Source organism: Pipra filicauda, unplaced genomic scaffold, assembly GCF_003945595.2.
Source record: "Pipra filicauda isolate LSUMZ 115617 unplaced genomic scaffold, ASM394559v2 scaffold232_size1229904_pilon, whole genome shotgun sequence".
Taxonomy (NCBI): domain Eukaryota; kingdom Metazoa; phylum Chordata; class Aves; order Passeriformes; family Pipridae; genus Pipra; species Pipra filicauda.
In genome coordinates, this window is record NW_024104346.1 from 705,084 (window position 1) to 720,189 (window position 15,106).

The 15,106-nt window shown below is 45.9% G+C and overlaps 1 protein-coding gene across 3 annotated transcripts in view; it reads right to left on the reverse strand.

Annotated features, from left to right (window-relative positions):
• KIAA0319L (KIAA0319 like) overlaps window positions 1-15,106 on the reverse strand; it is a 29,462-nt gene that overhangs the window by 8,593 nt on the left and 5,763 nt on the right. For all 3 annotated transcript variants that reach the window (XM_039381572.1, XM_027719297.2, XM_027719298.2), the window contains exons 4-13: window positions 9,903-10,197; window positions 7,830-7,931; window positions 6,889-6,986; window positions 5,692-5,779; window positions 4,540-4,632; window positions 3,837-3,969; window positions 2,642-2,870; window positions 1,774-1,897; window positions 1,088-1,220; window positions 79-227 (exon numbers count right to left, since the gene is read on the reverse strand). In XM_039381572.1, coding sequence (XP_039237506.1) covers window positions 79-227; window positions 1,088-1,220; window positions 1,774-1,897; window positions 2,642-2,870; window positions 3,837-3,969; window positions 4,540-4,632; window positions 5,692-5,779; window positions 6,889-6,986; window positions 7,830-7,931; window positions 9,903-10,197 — 1,444 coding nt within the window. The remainder of the gene's footprint in view (window positions 1-78; window positions 228-1,087; window positions 1,221-1,773; window positions 1,898-2,641; window positions 2,871-3,836; window positions 3,970-4,539; window positions 4,633-5,691; window positions 5,780-6,888; window positions 6,987-7,829; window positions 7,932-9,902; window positions 10,198-15,106) is intronic.

The window sequence follows — 15,106 nt, forward strand, 5'->3', positions numbered from 1 at the left end:
CCTCACTCTTACTGTGCCTCTGAACACAGGTTTTGCTGAACTGCCCCGAGACTTGAGCTCTGCTCGTGGCTGACGTACCTTCTTTGACGATGACGTTGACGGAGCTTTGGCTCTGCAGGTTCCTCTCATCTTTCACTGTCAGAGTGAACTCATATGTCCCAACCTGGAGGCCTGTGACAGTGGCAATGCTGCTGTTGGCATTCTCCAGCTTCACACCATCTGGACCCCTAACCAAAGCACAAGGGGGTTGTTCAGTTTTTGACCTTTTTCAGGGGTTTTGATCAGTTTAAACTTTGCACAGAGCACGGGAGGCAGCCTCACTCCAAACAGGAGGCTCAGGCTCAAGCAGAGTTTGTGGGGATGCAAACAGACAGATGGCTGGAAATACAGTGTCCATGACAAAAAGCAAAATCATGTTCTCCAGTTACAGCAAGATAATCCAAAGAGTAAGTGCAGCATTCAGAACAAAAAGCATAATTTCTGGTGGTTTAACACAAAAAGTGGTTCGTTCAGAAAACTGGCTCATGAGCTGCACAATGAGTCAATTTTGTAAAGAAAAGGTGTAGAACAAAAATAGTCCTTCATTTATAAGAGCTTTGCACAGACTTTGCATTAGCAAACAGAAAAAGCTACTCAAGTTGCTCATAGGCTTTTTTCTGAATTCCCTAAAGCATTTCAGGGAATTTATAGTCTGAAGGGAAGCACGACAATGAGAAGAGAACACTGCAAAAGCATCAAACAAACTGCAAAAGCATCAAGTTTGGAGGCTCTGCAGTTCTTGGATTACAAGAGTCAGTCTCTCCATGAGACCAAGATCAAATTCCACTGCTGTGAAGAACATGGCTGAGCCACAACCACAGTGAGAGTGGGAGTCAGGCCTAGAGATGAAGGCAAAGCTATTTCTCATGCTCAAACAAAACTCCACCTCTCTGCAATCAAACATAAATCCTTGTCTCATTCAGGTCACTGGCAAAGCTTGCCAGGCCCAATGTGACTGGGACTGAACACAAGGGAGGTGTGTGGGGGTGTGTCCTGTTCAAAATGAAAGATTTGGACACACAAGAACATTCTGGAAGGTGACACACACCGTGTTTTCTCCCAAAGAAAGGAGACTATCTTCTGGTCATCCGAGCTCTTGCTGCCATCTAGAGTGGTGCTGTCCACGGGAAGAGTCAACTCTTTGTCTGGACCAGCATCTGCCTTTGGGGGCTTGTTGTTCTCTGAAAGAGGATGGGATATTTTTCATACACATGCCATAAAGGTGGACTTTAAACCCCTCCATTAAGAGTTTTCATCATGATCCCCAGTATCTCTCTTGCCCACCATCTCCTACTTCAATAGTGAGGTTTAGAAGCAGTGAAGAATTCCAACCAGCATTTCATTCACACATGTGCAGTAAAATGAGACTGAAATCTAGTTATTCTGAATTGTGTTCTCACTCTCTAAGTACTGCTCCACTTTTCCTGCCCCTGTCCCAGGACTTAGCACTGTGGGCAGACACAGCTGCTTGGAAACACAATCCTGCAATTATGGTGGGATAACATCAACTAGATTACATTGTGTAAAATAAGAGAACAGCCTAGAAAGGCAATATTCCTAGAAGCTTTCTTTACTTCATTTAGCAGCAATATACCAGCCCAGAATGGTCCTAAATTAGAGCAGCTTTTCTGAAAGCAGCACAGAGCTACCATGAGATCTAGAGTTTGCTGGCAGATTGCTGCTCACCTCTAACCCCTGGAATGGAAGCAGCAAAGGCAGGGAAAGGCAGCTTACCTGGCTGGACTATCACAGTGACCTCTGCAGTGGACTGGTGGCCAGCAGAATCAGTCACTATGAGCTGGTAGGTGTAATCACCTTCCTGCATTGCAGAGAGCTGCAAGACTGGTGTCCTCACCCCCTGAGAGAAAACATATTCATGGATTAAAAGCAATTCTCACTCAGAAGACTCTGATTCTAAAATAACTGTTACCAGCAGATTCCAGAGGGTTATTACCAACTCCTGCTATGGGGGCAGGAGACTGTGCCACTTCAGCATGCAAAGCTCTTACAGCTGAATTTATGTACAGCTCCAAGGACACTGCTGGGGGACAGAACAAGAGTAATGCCATGCAGGCATTCAGGCCTTTTGGGATTCAACAGTTCTCAACTCCAGCAAAACCTCTGGGGAGCCCTGTGCAAATCCCACACACTGTGAACTCAATTCATGGATTTTCTTATTCTACACATTTGGCAGTAGTAATAATCTTTAAAAGAAAAATGATGACAAGGAAACAAGTTCCAGCATTTACTGTTGAAGACTGAGGAGTGTCTGGGCAACATCAGCAAAGTTTAGACTCCAAGGTTCAATTCAAAAGTTCCCATCTCTCTCAATCCTCCTTCTTCAGCAGGATTTAAAACTGCACTGCTGAAGAAAGGAAACAGGGTGCCAGTGAAAACCAGTGGCTAGGCTGGTGCACCAGCTCAGCCAGGAAGCCAACACCAGCTCCATGTGGATTTAATTTAAGGATATATTTAACCACCACGCGCTTGCTTGGCAGGATTATGAAAGCCACTTGCTGACAGCCAATTAAAAATGGTTTGATCATAGGTAAAAAGCCAGCTAGTGAGCAATCCAGGTGGAACAGAGCAGACCTGCACTGACCTGCATCTCCATGACCTTGCCCTTGCTGTTGGGGCTGAGCAGCCACTCGTAGCTGACGATGCTGTGATCGTCCGTGCTCTGGTTCCCGTAGAGCGTGATGGAGTTCTGGGGCAGGGTGATCACCTGGTTGGGGCCTGCATTTGCCACAGGGGGATAGTCCACTGCCTTGTTCACAGTCAGGTTGGCAGTGGTGGAGTTGCTGGCACCATCTGAGTCCACGACTGTGAGACTGAAGAGAGGGAAAAAGAAAAAGCAGTGAAGGGTCGTGGTGAGCTCAGTACACAACACTGGCTGGGGTTACCTCAAATGCAACACAAGAGTTAGGACTTAAGATACTTTTAAAGGCAGGATAGTAATTTTTTTCAGGAGTGAAAAAAACCTGTAGTTTGAGGCCATTTTGCTTTTTCTGAGTAGAAACTTCCCCCAAATGCCCAGTTATCAAGCCTCAAAATGATGCCAGAAATTCAACAGTCACATCCATCTCTCACTTGAAATCCACCAAGCAGTTCCAAGGTGAGACACAGAAGTTCTTTACTAATCCACAAGTGGCCTGGACACAGCATTTCTCCCCCCTGGTAAAATGGTAGCACAAAATAGAACTGTTTGTTGCTAAATCTAGATCTGAACGTGGATCTGATTGGTTCATATACCAACTGCTCAGAAGAAAACAGTGTTCAGTTATAGGTACACTGGTTTATTTCAAACAGATCTGCTATGCAGTGATGGACATCACACCAAAATGCAGGCCCAAAGGAAAAACACAGAAACACAAAAATCAGCTGCTATCTATTGCATAAAACCATTAGGCCTCGTTCACTTATCTGGGCCAAACACATTGCATTTAAAAACTGGATTTGAAGACTGCATTTCTTCCTAAGCCTTTACCCAAAGAGTTTAGATTTGACATTTCAAGAGACATTTTGCAGCCTGACAGACCATTCCTTCCCTTCTGCCTTCATCTTAAACCAGGGTTACAAGTTAAGAATAAGAAGTAGCTGGACAGCTTATCTCTCCTGAAGTGAAAAGCAACAAAACTCTACCTGAAAGTGCAGGAGCAGAGAGGACATCACAAAATGGAGTTCTCTCCCTGTTTTGTGTTGGTTTTTTTCTTTAAAAACCAGATCAACACTTCAGGAATCTCATCCATTTTAGTTTCAGGAGATGAGAACTGTTGACTGTCCCGGGTGTGACCCACCTGAAGGTGTAATTGCCAGGCACCAGGTTGGTCAGTGTGAGGATGGCAGTGTCACTGGAAACCTTCTCCTCCCGCAGGGGACCCTTCAGCTCTTCCCAGTGGTAGCTGACAATTTTATCATCATCAGTGCTCTCTGTTTTAATTATGGAAGAAAACACACATACAAGGAGCTGGAAAATGCTGCTTCTCAGACCCCACATGGTCAGTCTCTACTTCAGTCCTGGGCTTAGTGGGCAAAGGCATTTTTGGTCCAAGCCCAGAGTCTCTGTTATGCTCAGACACTCAAACTGTAACAAATCAATGCTGGCTAGGGGTCAGACAACGTGAATTTATCTTAAGAAACTCCTGAAAAGCTCCAATGCAGGCCAGGATTACTGAAGGAGATAGCTCAGTAACTAACATGTCTGAAGCTCAACGCAAGAGCCCAGTAATTCTGACGGGCAGTAATTATTTTTTTATTCTAAGCAGCAACCTCCAGAGCTTTTCCTTATTTAGGAGATTGGCTCAGGCCAGTGCCCTTCAAAAGGGAACACAAAGAGGTGCTGTTGTGTGTGTTCCCCTCTCGTGGCAGGACAGGCTGTTTCTTTTCCCTGAACTGTGTTTGGGAGTGTCACAGCTTCTCTTAAACTTTGTGCAAAGGGCCAGCCCAGAACCAAACACAAACCCCAGCCTTAAAGCTGCTCCTAAAGCTGCAGGTACTCACGGCTGCCGTCGATTAGAGTGGAGATGGTTGGCAGTGAGATCTCCTGGAACTGTGGGGACACGATGGCAACAGGAGGCTGGTTCACCCGGGGCTCTGCAACAACAACAACAACAACCACAACCACCCAGCTTCACCAGGGCAGTCCAGGCCCATCCCAACAGACAGCCCTGCCAAGGAGCTGCACAACTATCACCGGCTGTGATTCATGCTCTCAGCAAGTTCTACACCAGCCTGGGCAGTCAATGCCAGCAGAAGGGATTTAAAGCAGCAAGGAGGTGAACTGCCACCACACCAGTGCTCTGGGAAAGGAGGCACTGCATCAGCTCGCCCATAATGGGTCAAGCAGTCCAGTACAGGCCTTTCTAACAGAGCAGCACTTGCAGCTTCTTGCCAAAGTCTGGCTGCTGCTCTGAAAAATGAATGGTTTTGCTGCATGCTGCCAGCTGCAGGGTCACTGCTTATAAGGAAAGGATCATTCACAGCACCCAGAAGGCCAGCCATGCACTCCTGCTAATTTAGGGAGTGCAAGAGCCCTTCTTTGCCCACAAAAGTGGTAGAAAAAGAGTTGTTGAAGTGTGCAAAATAAAGGGGTTTTACTGCAACCCGTGGTTGTCTCTTTACACAGGCCACCTAAAAAGCGAAACAGTCAGCACAAGCTCCTGTATCTCCATCAGCTCATCTCCAAACCACGTCTTACAGTAAGGAATGAAATTTGACTTAACCTGCCTGTGGCTGGAAATGATATTCCTTACTGGACAGGGAAGAAAACAACCTCCAAAGGAGCTTCAAAGCTCTGGCTTCCCTTCAGTTTTCGCTGCTGCTGCTGTGAGGTTTTTGCCAGGTTGCAGCTAGTTTTTATGGAAGCAGTGGCCCTCCAGGATGAGGTGTTTGCTGAGCACTTCTGTGTCAGTATTTCAGCTCTTTTATTGACTGGCAGGCCTGATGCAGTACAGCAGAAATAGCTGTGTGTTACCAATAGCTTCCCATCTCGGGAAATGACTTAATAAACATATATATACACTGAGTTGAGAGCACAGTGAGTTTTCACTACGTTAAACCACAGTCCAGTTAAATAAGAAAACTCCATGATAGAAATGTCATGGCTTGCCAGAGACAGGTGAAGTTAAGGAAAGATTCAGTCCCCCCACTCACTTGGGTTCACTGTTACATTCACGTATCCCTCTCCGTGGGCGTTCTCCCCATCCACGACGACTTTGAACTCGTACAGACCAACTGTCAGCTGGAAGCAAACACAAAGGATTATTTACCTACAGGTTGGGAGCACCTTGTCAGGAGCTGTGGGAAGGTCAAGTTCCTGTGCTTTGGCACAGGAGCACCCAAACAATTATCCTTCAGCCTCTGCATGCACAGCAAAGGATGGTTTCCAGGCCAAAATGGTATTACACGTGTTTTAGTTCACAATGGCTATGCAGAAAAGACTCATATTTCTCTCTGCCATGGGATTGTCAGTCAAGCTTTATTTTCCAGCAACAACAGCAAACAGAAGAGAGATAACAGAGATTAGTTCAGGTTGTCTGGCTACAGGGATCTGTACTAGCAGATTGCATTTGAGATGAGAAAGGCAGCATGTAAGAAGAAAATCTCTTCTTGTGTGTTTTTATAAATGAAAGTGTTTCTTCTATGAGCCAGTGACCCCTTCCCCACTCACTGCTGAGCCAAAGGACCAGGTGCTGGCCAACAATCATGATATCCTAAAGGTTGAAATCCTGACAGAGAGAGGCACACTCCTTTTGAAGGGCTTTGCTCTGCATGATGTCCTGACTGAAGCCTGTAGGTTTTTTTTACCGTGCAGCAGAACCCAAGATGCTCAAATGAATGTCTCAAATACAGAACTGTATATTCACAGTACTAAAGCCATTTCCTTGTTAAGAATCCCCGTGTGCAGGAACTGGCAACCCTTTCCCTGGTGGAGCTTTTCTAAGGGCAGAGTCAGGGACATGCTACAGGATATTCCACTTATTAATGGAAGCAGCACGTTCCCTTTTCAGGGGGCAGTACAAGGCTCAGACCTAACCAGACCAGCACACAGTTCCAGGAACACTCCCACCCCTGTGTCCCTGCTAAATTGTGCCATTTGTGTGCCTTGTCACACTGCTTGTAGGCAGCTTGTTACATCCTGAAATCAATCGATTCTTTCCCTCGTGCCAGATCAATCTCCTTTTTTAAGAGCCTTAGAAGAGGGCTCACAGTCAAATGTTGGCTGCCTGCCCATCATGCAATTTCCTATTCATCCTGAAATCCCATACAAGTCTTTTCCTGGCTGCCAGGGTCCCCATCTCCTCCACTTGGCATTTAACACAACAAGATACGAAGAAGCAAAAGCTTTACCTTAGACAACTTCAGGGTCTGGGAATGCTTCCCTGCCATTTCTCCACTGTAGTCTTTTGGATGAGTAATCAATTCCCACTCATAGGAATACGTGGTTCCTTAAGAAAAAAAAAGGGCCAGATGTTTATTTTCAAAGCCTGCCTTTGTGCCATGCTAAAGAACTGCAAAGGTATTAAACATTTACAAGGCACATTCTGCTGCACTATGGAGAAATGAGACAGCTTGGAGTTTGGGCTGCGGCTATTTGGGAATATACCCAGGAAAAGAGACAATCTGTGCTTCTAAACTCATTTACTCTGGAGCCAAAACCCATCTTTCAGCCTCTAAGGCCATAAGGAGCTTTGGAACAATCACAGTTCCAGGATAGTAAGAGAGAAAAGCCTTATCACGCCCTCCAATCCTGCAGACACAGAGTAACACTGGTTTTGGAACGGGAATGAATCAACCCCTGCTGCTGCACAACACAACCACACCTGCCTCTCCTCTGCAGCTCCCACTGCCTCCATGGGCAGAGTTAAGATAAGACCTTTACAAATACCTGCCAACAATTTGCATGACGAAATGAGGAGTGTACAGAAATGTGTTCCTCAGCAGGCCAACCCCCCAAAGCAGATTTACCAATCCACCAAACTTGCTAAGACAGCTCAGTTCCTATCAGCAAATATCAAGAATAGATGCTGAAGATCCACTGCTTCCTCACACACCACTTTACAAATGTGCCATCTCCCAAACCTAACGATTTTGCAGCCCCTTCCATTTTTTTATCTCACTCTTTTTCTTTAAGAGGCACCATGGGGTAAGAGCAGAGAACGAAAAATTTCTACAGCAAAGCGTTCCCTGACAAAAGACATCCTCAAGACTGTCCTTATTTAATGCTGTATGCAAGGCCTGTTTTCCATTGCACATTCCAAGCCCTCAGCAGGTTCCCAGGGAAGCCTTACGAGGTGGTGGTTCAGGGAGCACGAACGCGTTCAGCTGCACTTCGTTCTTGGGCAGGGTCACCTCGACGCTGTCCCCAGCAGAAACCACCAGTTCCTTCACAGCTGACAGGGACAAACACACAGTTGGAACAGGAACAGGAAAGAAATCACATGCATGCATAAACCCACTCTGGTTTCAGAGTTTATGGAATAAAACCCAGCTAGGAATGGTGTATTTTGTAAACATCCTGTCCCCCAGTACAGCTCCCGTTTCAGAGTTTGCTCTCCTTGTTAATCCAAAAGGGGGTTTATAATTTTAAGAGAAGCCCAAAATTATTCAGTCATCTCTCTCTTTGCAGGTACTGAAACGTGACCCTCGGGCCCTGCAGAGGGGAATCTCTTCACCCAGTCCAGCAGGATGGGGAGGGTTTTACCTGACAGGTTTTTGGCCCAGAACTCGGCTGCAGACGCAGCAAGACAAACACTATTTCCAAACTGCAATTCCAGAGCTTCATAAATATATGAAGAATCCACAGAATTTCTTTTCTGAAGAACTGCTTGAGGGCTAAGAGAATTTTTTAAAACCTGCATAGCTGCCACACTGACTATGAAAGCTCAAAAGACAAACCTGGTCCTTTTATTTATATTTTCTTTTCCACCCCCGCTTAGGAATTTTCTTGCCATCCCATTTCAAATAAGGTATTTTGTTTGACAGGTAGTTTGTTTCAAAAGACTACAGAGTAACCTTGAAAACTATGGCTGGTGACATACTTTTTCTGCTTTTTATTAGCATTAAGGTAACCAGAAAGTAGAACAAATTTCTTCTTAAAAGCACCTCTCAGCCTCCTCATCCTCCCCTTTCCTTCCCATTTGCTTTATGTTTGTCTTTTTATTACTGGGCCTGGGAATGATGCACAGAAAACAAGAAATTCAAGTGAAAAAAGCTGGGGAAAAAGTCCTTAAACATTTAGCTTTTCTTCCATCTTTATTATCTATTAACTATCTACTTATCTATTATCTATCTTCCATGTTCATTAGCTACTGGAATTAACCATCTCTTTTTCCACCCTCAATTATTGCAGACTGTGGGACATTATAACTCCATCAGTCTTTCAGCCACAAAGAGTTCCAAGGCAAAAAGAAATCAGATCTCAGTAGGAAAAAATAAAACCAAAATCCAGATAAACAGACAAAAACCCTTGGAAAAACTGCCTTTTACATCATCTTTGCATTAGCAAACCCAGGAGACCCTTGTTATGTTACCCTTCCAGCAGAAGCCAATGAAGATGTTTAAAGTATATTTTCCAGTTTTAACTGGGGTAAGCCCTTAAAAAAAATATCACTTGTTAGCACAAGCAGCCAACAAGCTTCCTACCAAACACATCTCTGGATTCAGTGCTTCCCTTACACTTTCCATTTGTTCCCTTGTAAGGAAAAGGAACCCTAAATTCAAAAGAAATTCAGCTGTGAATACTTCAGCAAACTGGATTAACTGAATTCTGAGCCACCACACGACCAGCACACACCGTTCCCTGTCCATATTCCATCCCTGCAGGGAGAGCTGATGGCCTGGGTGAGGGAACAGAGCTGCCAAAGGGCATTTTGGCTTTCATACATTTTCACCAGCCTGTTTTAGGAAATAGCAGTGTGAACAGAAACATCCCTGTGCTGCAGAGCAGAGCGTGGGCTGGGAGCCAAGCACACTGTTCTCCACGGCTGAGCTGTGCAGTGACACTCCAGGGACACAAAATCACCAGTTACCCCCCTTTGGGAGCAGACTCGGAGATTCCAGCTCGACGTGACCGACAGCAGCGTGCCAAGGCTACCGGAAAAACACTCCCAGGACTCTGCCCTGCCTCACCTCTCAGCTTTCACTTGGGGAATTAAGACATCCCCACCACTTTCCTGCTGTCCTCAGACACAGATTTATGACGCCCAGGTCCCATTCCCAGCCCTCAGGAGTTACTGGAGCTGCCACAGGGATCTCAGTGCTTTCCCCAAGGTACCAGAGTTACCTCCTGGTTTTCCACGCTGCCACGGGTTGTCACCAAACCCTCAGGAGGTGACATCTGCTGGAGCCCTGCGTGTCCTCACCTGGCGTGGTGGCAGCAGTGCTGGGGGACACAGCAGTGCTGGGCTGGGCTGTAGGGACACTGCCATTGGTGGGAACTCCACTTGGCACAGAAGTAGCTGCCTGAGTCTTGGCTGTGCTTTTCACTGGCACGGGGCTGACCGTGGGCAGTGCCCCAGAGGGGTGAGGCTGGGCCACAGCACCATCCCCGGGCTGCCCAGGCTTCTCAGTCTTCCCTGGGGATGTCAAGCCCTGGGCCACAGGACTGGAGGACGTAGCCACCACTGATGGTTCTGGTGCAGATGTTCCTGGGTGGATCTGTAGAGGAAAAAGTTGTTTTACTTCGACTTGAACATCGAATGTCAGTTCTAAGTTGCCCTTCACCTCCTCCACACTTAGGGAGGCTGAAAAGTCCCTCATTTGTTTTTCCCAGAAGCAGGATTTTTTACTGCTTCCTTTTCTGAACTGTTTCTCCATGTTATGCCTCCACAGCTAACAGGACATTTCTAGCTCAGCTGAACACCAGTTAACACCACATCTGACTACAGCAGTACCAAGGCTGTTGAAGTGGCAAATACAAGAGGAGATCCGTGTTCAAAACTGCAGCGAGTGGAGCTAAGAGAACAGAGAGGTGGGATAAGACAGTCCCCAAAAACAGGGACCAGGAACTGGAGTTCATTTATTTTGGCTGTGATCTCCTTTTCCCAAAGCTGTGCAGTTGGCCAGCACGAGGCAGGAGGATTGCAATGGCATTTTTATGTAATAAGGGGATCGTTGCAGCAAGAGGAAATTTATTTCCGAATCCCTCTTCAAAGCAAGGTGACCCAACACAGCTCCCTGCCTGCAGGCCCCGGGAGATGCTGCTGGGCCAGGGAGTGCAGCCGGAGGGCACAAAGTTTCCTCACGTCCCCACAGGATGAGCCACTTGATTGAAAATGATCAGAGTGGCAGCAACAATTTCCTTTCTTCCATCAGAAAATTCCTTTTACGGGACCTAGCCCCATTCCAGGTCCTTGCCTGACAGGCAATACTCTTAACAATTTACCCTCCACCACAAAGTCCATGTGTGTAGCACATTTCACTGCTCTAACTCTATTTTGAGAACATCTGCTAAATATTTAAAATGGAGCAATTCACCATCTTTGACTCAGAAAGTGCTTTGGAGCTGAATTTCCCACCACTACTCCCCATTAGAGGAGTGATCAAAAGCTCATTTTGGAGGAAATACTCTCAAGCTTGTTGGCACTCAGTCCAGGAAACAGGAACTGGGAAAGCACTTGAGCCCATGGTGGGCAACATCCTGGTCAGTAAATGGGCTGGGCTTTAGAAAACACTAAATGTTGGTTGTAAAAATAAAGCCGTGGTGCCCACACTAAGAAACCACACCAGGAGCAGCAGGGAAGGCACTGAAGGCTTCTCTGCAGGTTTGTTTTTCCTTTCAGCCTTGGGTAAATCATTTTCTCTTGCTATATTTCAGCTCACTTTCAGTCTAAGACTTTAAACCAATTGTTTGATTAACATCTGAGCTTTATGAAGCAACAAACCAAACATTATTTGTTAGTATTACAGACGCAAGCTGTTTTTCTTTATTTGTTAATGGGCTTCCTTTAACAAAAGTGTGGATTCTCTGGAATCCATGCAGGCAGAGTCTGGCAGGCTGCCCTGCATTGGCAGCCTCAGGGCAGCTGGCTGTCCCAGGCTGTATCATCTTCCACCCACCCTTAACTGGCCAACTCAGGGGACTGACTCCCTTTCACCAAGATAAAGCTGGAAATGGCTGCAGGACAAGAGGGGAACAGCCAGGCAGGAACTCAGACACACGAGACAGACTCTTTAGGAAAGGCACAGGAGAACGTCTCCGTGATTTCTCACCACTACAGAACCCTAACCCTTTTCCTTCTCAAGAATCAACCCAGAAGGGTCACAAGAAACACAGTCACAGACACCACACTGGAGATCCACATCCACCCACTGGCCACAGCAGAGTCCCCACTTTGCTTGGTAATATTTCCAGTGAGTTGGAGGCCTCCTTAACTCACTCCTAATGCCTAAACCCCCCCCACTTTACAGTTAAGAGAGATCCTCTTCCTTCCAAAAGTCTCAGGATGAATTGACAGCCAAATGTCTGTGGAGAGCTGGAATTAGATAAGCTTTGCCTGGGGCAACATAACAGTCAAAAATGCCTCTAATGCTTTCGAGCTGAGACATTTCTTATCTTTGCTCCATAACTCGGAATTCTTTAAAGCAAAGAACAGGATTTCATTCTTGGGGATAAACAAGAAGGAGACTAGAAGTTTGCCAGCTGTGCTGTCTTATTAGCTTAGAAAATAGAGAGGAGTAGCACATTGGCCTGAGTGAATGTAGAAGGTTGATTCCGACCCCTAAATGCCTTTGGCCTGGGACAAATGACCTGATCTCCTTGTCTAAGAGTGCTGTGTCTGTAAGATGGACTAGAGTGGGATGTGCATCAGAACCCACACTGAGTCTAGGTTATTGGAGAGAAAAATACCTGTGTGCCAGAATTTTCTTTTTTTTTTTTTAAATTTAAATGGGCCTGGTCTGAATTTACAAAATAGGCTCTTTTTCAGCTTAGATGGTTCCACACCTGTGAAGACACTTAAGACACAAAAATGTGGTTAATGTCACAAACCAGTAGTGCTGGCAGTGAAGAGAGACCTTTCCTTGTTCCTCATGGACTAAAAAGCACCCAGCACTAGCAGGAATTTGTGACAGCAGGAGCCCAACAGTGGGTTTGATGTGAGGGCAGGAATGAGCTCTGGCTCTGTTGCAACACTCCTGGTTCCAGTCTTTCCCAGTGTGCCTGCAGAGCTGCTGCAGTGCTGCTGCAGCCCTGCTCACCAGCAGTGCTGCACTTCAGTACTTCTCCTGACAGGCTGTTAAATGTGTTGCTATATTTTAAAATCGACAAGTAATTCTACAACGAGGCAGAAGAAAAGTGCCTGGAAAATGTCACTTTAAAGGAAAAGCAGAGATTTCTCTTCCTTAGTTAAAGGTTGATGATGCACTGTGGTTTATCCTGGTTCCAAAGCAGGGGTACAGTAAAACCACAAATTAATGCTCACTGCACATCAGCAAAGCCATTGTGGATGGCTGAGGAGCAGAACTGCAAGAGTAAAATTAAACCCACGGGGCAATGTTTTCCCCAAACTTTCCCTTGCCTTCTCCCTGAGCCTGTAGGAGCAAAGGAAAAGATTTGCCTTCCACACATTCAGTGCTCAGCAGCAGGGGAGAATATGCACATTCACTTCTCTCTCCCCTGTCAGGGAGGAGTTAAGAGCCACTTGGATTTCAAATGTCCCTTCCCACTTCGGGTGTTTGATGCTCCCAGGTACGAACAGTCAGTACGATCCAGAACTCTCCCCATCTTCCAAACCTTCCCAAAGAACAGAATTAAACACCCAGCATTCACCTCCATGGACTGGGCCAAATTCTCCTGATGTCAGTGTGTGTGTAACTTTATTTTGCCCCATAACCAACCCAACTTGGAAAGCCTCCCTCCTGCCAAGGCTGGCTGTGTCCCAAGAACACAGCCTCCAATGTTATATCCTTGGCCTAAATTAAACTGCTCCTGGATCAGGAGTGCAAGGACAGCTGCAGAGCTGGCTTTGTATCTTGCAGGTAAAGTTGGATGGTTCAATAATCCAGGAATTAGCCCAGGTGGATATTTTAATTCTTCCACCTCTTCAAAAACTCTGTCCTAAACCTTAAAAATCTGACTGCCTGGAATTCCATCACAGCCAATATATTTTAGTGTTTATTTTGATGAAACCTGCATTTTGTTAAGGGATATGGACTTTCTTAAATGCAAAAATCATCAGGGAAAAATAAAAACCTTTCCCCAGCACACATCCAACAGTGCACACTAATGACAATGGGAGTACTCCCTAAAGATGGGAAATCCTGGATACTCAGCAATATTCAGAAACTGATTATTCCATGTAATATAATATTTGCACCCAGTTTACTAGACAGGCACTGGACAGTAATAAAACAACTCAAGACTGCAATGCTGACAGGCAGGGAGATAAAACAGCCATTACCCAAGAGCAAGAGAAGACATCTGAGAGTGGCTGCAAAGAGACTCCTCACATGTGTAACAGCTGAGAGAATGGGGTCACCCTGCACAGCTCAAATATTAGCAGGAGGAAAGAACAGGGAGGGTGGAAATGCTGCAGCATTGCAGGGGAGAGAGAAAACTGAGTTCTTGAGTCAGCCCCAAGTGCTGTGGGGCTCTGGAAAATCAAACATTTGTGAAGTTTTAGTGCCTGATTTCACACAGCACCCAGGCTGCCCTGGAGCTCTGTCCCTTGGCTGCTGGCCACATCCTGCTCCAGGGTGGTGGCTCAGGCCAGTCCCAGCCCTACCTGCAACCAAGGTTTGAATAAAGAGGGAGAAACAAATTCAGTCACACCTCCAGAGCCAGAGGCATCAGGTTTGTACAGTGTCAAGTCCTTGAAACACGGCAAAAGCTATTTAAGGAACAGTTTCACCAAGTAAAATTCTTTTTACTTCACCACCACGAGTGCACGGGCTTTTTTGTATGATAAGGCTCAAAAAGTTACTTACAGATGTAAAAATACAAACATCACTTAACAATTCAAATGTGCCAAATTCTCTTCAACACAGAGATTTACTGGCTTAACACCGTGTGTGTCTGCAGCAGAGACTAAACTGATTTCATTCACCCAGTGCCAAGGTAAGCTTTGCTGGATTTGAGAAACTGAAGCACTCTTCAAAAAGAGAACAAAAAAGTTGGCAGTAAGAGGACAACTCCAGCGAGCAGACTGACATCAAAGTGCACTGGGAGCTCATGCATGAGTCTATAAAATAATATATTTAACTGCCTCATTTCAGCACTCAAAGGAAAACAGCTTATTTTATTGTGTGAGTCTAAAGAGGTACTTTTACAGGTAACAGTTTATAACTCCCAGACACTTCCCACTGGCATCACATCCCACCTTTTCCTTCTCCCCTGGTAAGCATGTTGTGTCTTTACACAGAGGATAAGCATTATCATGGACCCCATCTCCCCTCACCTTCCCAAAGACAGTTTATTCCAGATAAGAAAAGGGGGGAGGGGGGGAAAACCCCGCCCTCAAAACAACAAACAAACCCCCAAACTGTTGGCCTGGCCTTGTTGACAGAGCACAGGTATCCTGAGAAGGTATCCCAGCACTTGGGCACTTTCAAGCCAGACAATTGCCCC